Source organism: Engystomops pustulosus, chromosome 9 (assembly GCF_040894005.1).
Source record: "Engystomops pustulosus chromosome 9, aEngPut4.maternal, whole genome shotgun sequence".
NCBI classification, from domain to species: domain Eukaryota; kingdom Metazoa; phylum Chordata; class Amphibia; order Anura; family Leptodactylidae; genus Engystomops; species Engystomops pustulosus.
The window spans coordinates 76193328-76201994 of NC_092419.1; the positions used below are offsets into that span (position 1 = coordinate 76193328).

At 40.7% G+C, this 8667-nt stretch overlaps 1 protein-coding gene across 1 annotated transcript; it reads left to right on the top strand.

The window, feature by feature from the left end:
* The first annotated feature begins 3939 nt into the window (after positions 1–3939).
* LOC140076992 (L-threonyl-[L-threonyl-carrier protein] 4-chlorinase-like) lies at positions 3940–8667 on the top strand. The gene is made up of 6 exons (XM_072123814.1): positions 3940–4141; positions 4462–4678; positions 4772–4863; positions 4954–5093; positions 6840–6944; positions 8359–8667. The coding sequence occupies exons 1-6, from the start codon at positions 3961–3963 to the stop codon at positions 8464–8466; spliced, it is 843 nt and encodes a 280-aa protein (XP_071979915.1). The 5' UTR covers positions 3940–3960; the 3' UTR covers positions 8467–8667.

An 8667-nucleotide genomic window follows, 5' to 3' on the forward strand; every position in this document is an offset into this window, starting at 1 on the left:
CACCTTCAAAAATCTATAACTTTTTTATTTTTACACGTAAAGAGCTGTGTGACGGCTTGTTTTCTGCGTAACAAATTGCACTTCATAATGATGGTATTAAATATTTCATGCCATGTACTCGGAAGCGGGAAAAAAATTCCAAATGCAATGAAAATGGTGAAAAAACGCATTTGCGCCATTTTCTTGTGGGCTTGGATATTACGTCTTTCATTGAGCGCCCCAAATGACATGTCTACTTTATTCTTTGGGTCGGTACGATTACGGGGATACCAAATTTGTATAGGTTTTATAATGTTTTCATACATTTACAAAAATTAAAACCTCCTGTACAAAAAAAACTTTTTTGATTTTGCCAACTTCTGGCGCTAATAACTTTTTTATACTTTGGTGTACGGAGCTGTGCATGGTGTCATTTTTTGTGAAATTTGATAATATTTTCAGTTATATCATTTTTAGGACTGTACGACCTTTTGATCACTTTTTATAGATTTTTTTAGATTTTTCAAAATGGCAAAAAAGTGGCATTTTCGACTTTGGGCACTATTTTCCGTTACGGGGTTAAACGCATTGAAAAACCGTTATCATATTTTGATAGATCGGGCATTTTCGGACGCGTCGATACCTGATGTGTTTATGATTTTTACTGTTTATTTATATTTATGTCAGTTCTAGGGAAAGGGGGGTGATTTGAAATTTTAGGTTTTTTTATTATAATTTTTTTTTTTAAACTTTTTTTTATTTTTATTTATACTATTTTTCAGACTCCCTAGGGTACTTTAACCCTAGGTTGTCAGATCGATCCTATCATATACTGCCATACTACAGTATGGCAGTATATGGGGATTTTCTTCCTCATTCATTACAATGTGCTATCAGCACATTGTAATGAAGGGGTTAAAACGAAATAGCCTCGGGTCTTCGGAAGACCCGAGGCTACCATGGAGACGGATCGCCGCCCCCCGATGACGTCACGGGGAGCGGCGATCCCAGGTAAGATGGCGGCGCCCATGCGCCGCTATCTGTTTGAGGCTGCCGGCTATTTATTAGTAAAGGGAGGCCGCCAGGGGCTTTTTATTAGTAAAGGGAGGCTGCTAGGGCCTTTTTATTAGTAAAGGGAGGCCACCAGGGGCTTTTTATTAGTAAAGGGAGGCAGCTAGGGCCTTTTTATTAGTAAAGGGAGGCTGCTAGGGCCTTTTTATTAGTAAAGGGAGGCAGCTAGGGGCTTTTTATTAGTAAAGGGAGGCAGCTAGGGGCTTTTTATAAGTAAAGGGAGGCCGCCAGGGGCTTTTTATTAGTAAAGGGAGGCCGCCAGGGGCTTTTTATTAGTAAAGGGAGGCCGCCAGGGCCTTTTTATTAGTAAAGGGAGGCCGCTAGGGGCTTTTTATTAGTAAAGGGAGGCCGCCAGGGGCTTTTTATTAGTAAAGGGAGGCCGCCAGGGGCTTTTTATTAGTAAAGGGAGGCCGCCAGGGGCTTTTTATTAGTAAAGGGAGGCCGCCAGGGGCTTTTTATTAGTAAAGGGAGGCCGCCAGGGGCTTTTTATTAGTAAAGGGAGGCCGCCAGGGGCTTTTTATTAGTAAAGGGAGGCCGCCAGGGGCTTTTTATTAGTAAAGGGAGGCTGCCAGGGGCTTTTTATTAGTAAAGGGAGGCTGCTAGGGCCTTTTTATTAGTAAAGGGAGGCAGCTAGGGCCTTTTTATTAGTAAAGGGAGGCAGCCAGGGGCTTTTTATTAGTAAAGGGAGGCCGCCAGGGGCTTTTTTATTAGTAAAGGGAGGCCGCTAGGGCCTTTTTATTAGTAAAGGGAGGCAGCTAGGGGCTTTTTATTAGTAAAGGGAGGCCGCCAGGGGCTTTTTATTAGTAAAGGGAGGCATCTAGGGGCTTTTTATTAGTAAAGGGAGGCAGCCAGGGGCTTTTTATTAGTAAAGGGAGGCAGCCAGGGGCTTTTTATTAGTAAAGGGAGGCAGCCAGGGGCTTTTTATTAGTAAAGGGAGGCAGCTAGGGCCTTTTTATTAGTAAAGGGAGGCAGCTAGGGCCTTTTTATTAGTAAAGGGAGGCAGCTAGGGCCTTTTTATTAGTAAAGGGAGGCATCTAGGGGCTTTTTATTAGTAAAGGGAGGCATCTAGGGGCTTTTTATTAGTAAAGGGAGGCAGCTAGGGCGTTTTTATTAGTACAGGGAGGCAGCTAGGGCCTTTTTATTAGTAAAGGGAGGCAGCCAGGGGCTTTTTATTAGTAAAGGGAGGCAGCCAGGGGCTTTTTATTAGTAAAGGGAGGCAGCTAGGGCCTTTTTATTAGTAAAGGGAGGCCGCCAGGGGCTTTTTATTAGTAAAGGGAGGCCGCCAGGGGCTTTTTATTAGTAAAGGGAGGCCGCCAGGGGCTTTTTATTAGTAAAGGGAGGCCGCCAGGGGCTTTTTATTAGTAAAGGGAGGCCGCCAGGGGCTTTTTTATTAGTAAAGGGAGGCCGCTAGGGCCTTTTTATTAGTAAAGGGAGGCATCTAGGGGCTTTTTATTAGTAAAAGGAGGCAGCTAGGGGCTTTTAATTAGTAAAGGGAGGCCGCCAGGGGCTTTTTATTAGTAAAGGGAGGCATCTAGGGGCTTTTTATTAGTAAAGGGAGGCAGCCAGGGGCTTTTTATTAGTAAAGGGAGGCAGCCAGGGGCTTTTTATTAGTAAAGGGAGGCAGCCAGGGGCTTTTTATTAGTAAAGGGAGGCAGCTAGGGCCTTTTTATTAGTAAAGGGAGGCAGCTAGGGCCTTTTTATTAGTAAAGGGAGGCCTTTTATGACTGTTTTAGTGTCATTTTGTGCTATTTTGGTTGGTGGTGTGCCCCAGGATTTTCTAAGTATAAAAAGTGTGCCGCGGCTCAAAAAAGGTTGAAAATCACTGCTCTAGGTTGTCTAATTTGTCAGCAAGGCAGTGGTTATCAGCTGATAATGCTTTCACTCTAGCCAACGGGTCTGCCATGTCATCTTCTACTGCTGCCACTAGTTGCTCTGCCTCTTCTTTTCTAGTAGTGTTAGCAGCAATGTCTGCCTGTACAACCGCAGAAAGTCTGCAATGATGGTGGACACTGCCTCCTGAATGCTAGGCGCCATTTTCCAGGCCACCTCTTTGGTTAGTCACTTATTGTTTCTTTTCAGGGGCTAGCCAGTCTGGGATTTAGTATCTTACTCCCTAAGGTCTTCAGCAGCAGTTGCCCTTGTGTTTCCCTGTTACCCAGGGTGCCAGCAGACTGAAGCAAGGGTATTCTGCCTCGTCTGCACACAAAGCGGGGTGCCCGAACTGTTCCCTCTCCTTAGCACCTCTGGAGGGTATGATTACACGGTCTGCTCAGCTGGCTGTGGCCTGTTTGCGGGTGCCGAGATGTGAAGCTCCTTCCTCCTACATCTCTACTTACTGGCGCCAAAACCAAAAGTCTCTATTTATTGTTTTTTACCTTTTAAAAATAAGTGGGCAATCACAACATGAAATAAATATCAATAAGTATAACCCCAAATTCCAAGGTAAATAGTAATTCTACACCACTAATTATACAAATCTCATTATATAGGATCACAAATAAATTAGATCAAAGTATCAAATCCATAAAAAGAAATAAGTCTTTATTAATAAATACCAAGGCAAGCAATAAACAATAAAAGTACACATGGGTGTTGCATATTATGCAGAGAATAATTAAGATTCTTATTTCATCTACAATTTGCTTCCTGAATTGCAGTGGAATTCCCACTACTAGGCTCTTGAGACATCAATGTCATAATGTATGATGATACATGCAGCACAAGACAAGGAAATTCATTTCCTATTGTTGCCGTCAGTGTACATGTTTTATCATTAAGACATCAGATAGTATCGCTCAGGGCTGTAACATTTACTATGTCATTAAGGAAACATTCAGTAGAGTGAAGGAACCTGTTCCTCAGAATTGTAGAATGGGCTTGGTCTTTGTCAGATTTACTATATAAGTCAGTATGACAAGCATACGGTTATATCCAGTGTCCAACCATTCCTGGAACTGCACCATGAAGACTGACACTAACCAGATGAAGGACTTCTATGATGCCAATGGCTACCTGACAGCCATTGATGTATTAGATGGGAAGGAATTGTTCAAAGCTCAAAAGGAACATGCCAAGCTAGAAGAGAAGTTTGGTAAGTTTATAAATATATGAGAGACACTTTATAGACTTTATTACACAATGGGGCAGATTTATCAAGCTGTCTGAAAGTCAGAATATTTCTAGTTGCCCATGGAAACCAATCACAGCTCAGCTTTCATTTTACCAGTGCTCATGGATATTTTAAACGAGAGCTGTGATTGGTTGCCATGGGCAAGTAGAAAAATTCTGATTTTCAGACAGCTTGATAAATCTGCCCCAATGAATCATATCCAGAAAAAGGATATATAGCACCAAATGTATCTATGCATAAAATGCTGTAGTAGTGTTAATTCCAATTTCCTTATCTTTCAGGTAAGGAATATGCTCAGTACAATCTACACAACATCCACATGCAGTATGAGTGGGTGATGAACCTGGCCACCCATCCCAATCTACTGAGAGCAATCACAGCTGTCCTGGGCCCCAATGTCATCCTTCTGGACTCAAGATTTATCTGTAAATATCCTGCCTCTGAGGTTCCACACAAAGAAGACACTGCTCCCTATGTTGCCTGGCATCAAGACATCAAGTCAGTATCACAGCTGAAAGACGCCCAGGACAGCTAAATCATAAACTTACTGAAAATGTATAAAATACATATTACTTTCTTACATCTTTTCAGATACTGGGGATTTGAGGGTGGTCCAGTGGCTTCAGTATGGTTGGCATTTGATGATGTTGATGCAGAAAATGGAGTTCTGCAAATCATTCCAGGTATCTATTTCTGTATTACTAAATATATTAGATGATCAACATTTTAAAACAAGTTCAGACTTACGTAAATTGTTATGTTTAATATCCCAGGGAGTCATAGCAAAGGTATTCTGGAACACAAAACTGCAGAGATTCCCGGGAACATGCTGACTGCAAACCAGGAGATTCCAAAGAACCTGGTGAACGCAGAAGATTCGGTTGAGTGTCCACTAAAAGCTGGTCAAATGTCTGTAAGTAGAACATCATTACATAGTTTTAAATAGCTTTGTTGATTCATTTTAATAAATTTACCATATTGAATACCATATCAATTATTGATTGCCTCTCCACCAGCACTACTCAACTATGCAGGTATAAAGCTCCTACATAGTGGATGGAGACATCTACTCAATAGGTAGCGAGCTGGCTGTAGTCTTGTATAAGTGATCTATGCTGAGGATCTGCTTACCCAATAAGCAGTTATTGATTCTATATCCTGAGAAAAACATGTTAAAATAAATTATTAAGGATTAAGGGAAGTTCATTCTGTGTACTAAGTAAATAAATGTACTATATATACAATATATAAAGTTTATCTATCCGAATATTTATTTGGCTTAAATTATTGCAATAATAAGAATTAATTTATCTGATATATAGTTTATACAATACACTATAGTCATTGGGCATAACTAAGAAAACATGTGTCTATATATTTACCAACGGTGGGATTAGTAGTGGATTGTAATAAAGGGAGGGTTTGGAGGGTTGCCCGGGGCCAAAGCCTTCTAGGGGACCCACAACAACCAAAACCACCCACCAAATTTTATAGTAAGAACCTTAACCCATGAAATTATTGTACATCTGTTCATGTTCTCAATACACAAGAGCCATTTCAGGACCTTTGAAGGTCCTCCAATAGTAGGGTACTGGAATCAATTGTAACTAGCTTTCATGGCAGAGAACTGTCTAGAACACTAACAACTCTGATGGAACCTGATTGGGGGCCCAGTGGACTCTGGAGTAGAAATATATACCCTGTGGCTGGCAGTGCTGGAGGGGAGGATCCTTTGTCATTTGCCAGCATTTCAGCTGTATGATAAATGTATATATATATATATATATATATATATATATATATATCTAATAAAAAGGCATAAGTTGTTTTTACTCCCTTATATGTATAAAGAAGCAAAAGATGCCAATTAACTGAGAGGAAACATTGCTGTGGACATATGGTGAATAAAGCCCATTGGGGCAGATTTACATACCCGGTCCCGTCACGATCCCGTGGTGCGTTGTCCGACGTGGATTCCTCTCCGGCGCGATTCACTAAGATTGTGCGTCCGAGTTCCATCCTGTGTCGCTGCTGCGCCGTGGTCCGCCGGAGTTCACCTGCTTCTTCCTGGTGCATGTGAGTGCTTGATCTTGCGACACAAAACCTCTTTTAAATTCCGCGGTTTGTCCGAATCCGACGGCCACACCAGCCCCCCCTCACCCTCCATTTCTGTCGCGTGCAAGCCGGTGTCGATGTCCGATCGCGTGCGCCAAAATCCCGGGGCAATTCGGCGCAAAATGGAAATATTCGGGAAACCCAACAAAAGTGCGGCGTTCGGACCCTTAATAAATGAGCCCCAATGAGTTATCAAGATCATTTATAGATCAAATATTATAATCGTTTAATAGTAGTTTATTAGTTTTTTTTTTCTAGGCACGCTGCAAAGTAGAGAGCCTGTTGTTTCACCCTGTATTACAGATAAATGTATAGGAGATAAATGTATTTTTGGAGAGTATCAGCACTTCATATACAACAGATCTACATCTTCTTTATGAGACTGCACCATGGAATGGCTATGTACAAAGATCTCTAAGGAAATACCCTAAATCAAGTGTATGAATGAATGCACAAATATAAGCAATAGATATTCCACAGGAGTTGAATGGTAACATGTAATGTACAGTGAACAAGTTTTAGATGTGTTCATCTATCCTGACAGGTACACGATGGTCTGACTGTTCACGCCAGCGAGCCCAACATGTCTAACAGAAGGAGATGTGGATTTGTCATCCGATATGTCCCTACAACAGCTTATCCTGTTAAGGTGAGCAGACAACACCCAGTAGGTTTATATTAATTTACAGAACTAAGTTTGATTTTTTTGTGCCCCTCATATGTAAGAGAAAATGAGAAATGGCTCCATAGTTAAGATAAAAATCACTCCCATTATGATGCCAGGCTTTGCCACTCAGGGCACAGATGCCAGATGTTCACTTCCTACCTACTATCTTTTTATGATCCTGGGGCTAATTCCTTTCTGCTTGGTTACTCAATGCAGTTAAAGCATTATACAGGTTCTTGCCACTCAGCAACAAGGAGACACTTGTGACTCATTGTTCCTTGATAGCAATGTATTTGCAATATAGCAGCCTGTGATATAACTTAAAAACAATGATCACTAGCATATTTAGATAAAGTTATTATTATATCTCCATATGGCCATTTTTACCACATTACTGCATGGGGCACAGGACAAAGCTGTGTATCTCCAGTTCAAATTAGAGAAAATCTTAAATTAGAGAAGCCTTTTTGGAGGCATCATTTTTCTGTAGACAGAGCTGGTTGAGGGCTTATTTTTTGCATAATGTTTTTTTTAGCGACACCATTTTGGGACATTTTTTTTTTGTTTCACTTTTCTTTTACTCTCTTTTTGATCACTTTCAAGAACATTTTTGTTAAGGGATTAAAAATTTACATTTTTAGCACGTTTTTCTGTTTCCGGCATTCCCCATTTGAGCCCAATAATGTTTGGGGTTTATTGTACACATTGAATCAGATGCCCCGATACATAATATGTTGGTTTTTGGGGATTTTGTGGTTTTCATACACAAAATCACTGCAGGTTAACACCCACAAACAGAATTATCTCCAGTTGTGGGTGTTAAAGGCTGTTAAAGGCTTGCTTGAAGTAATAGTACTATTGTGTCATGTGTCGGGAAGTGGTTAAAGGGATCTTGATATTACCCTGGCCACATGCACTGTGGCAGATATATGCTCTGCATGGACCTGCCTAGTGTAGAATTGCACAATAACCAGGTCCTGGTGTAGCCTATAGTGCAGAGGGGATGTAGGTTGGTGGGACTTTAAGTAAAATATGACCTATGGTCTGAGATGATGGACAAACCTTGACTATTTTGAAATACCAGCCTCAGCCTGGCCACAATAAACAACATAATCAATAATCAACCCTATACCAAGGAGATGTGAAGCACTACTTGAGGGAAATGGTCATCACACCAGATATTGACAGTTTCTCTACAGCAGCTGAGGTGCGTATAATGTGGTTCTGCAGCAGTCGAGGTGTGTTAAATTAGGCAGAAGCTGAGGTATGTATGATGAGGTTCTGCAGCACACAATACAATCTAATAATAGTAATTAGTAAGTGTTGGGGGAACACTTTTCTAAAAATTGCTCTGTTAACCAAATAGTCTAAAAACCGCTCTGTATTTCCATTACAGGACCCAGAACGTCCTAGGACTTTTCCTGCAACTGTACTGGTGGCTGGAAGTGATGAATACAAGCACTTTAAGGATCACGCTCCTAACTTCTTTACCAAGGCTTTATAATTTCTTGCTTTGTACTTGCTTTGAAATCATTGTATGGAATGGTATATACTTTTGACATTTTGCTAAAGCTTTAATGCACATAGATATGAGTATCAGGAAGCTATGTAAAAGTATATGCTATACATTGCACTGTAAAATGCTATCTCATATTTCTATATTTTCCTATGTAAGTAATGTATACATTTTGTTTAATAAACTGTC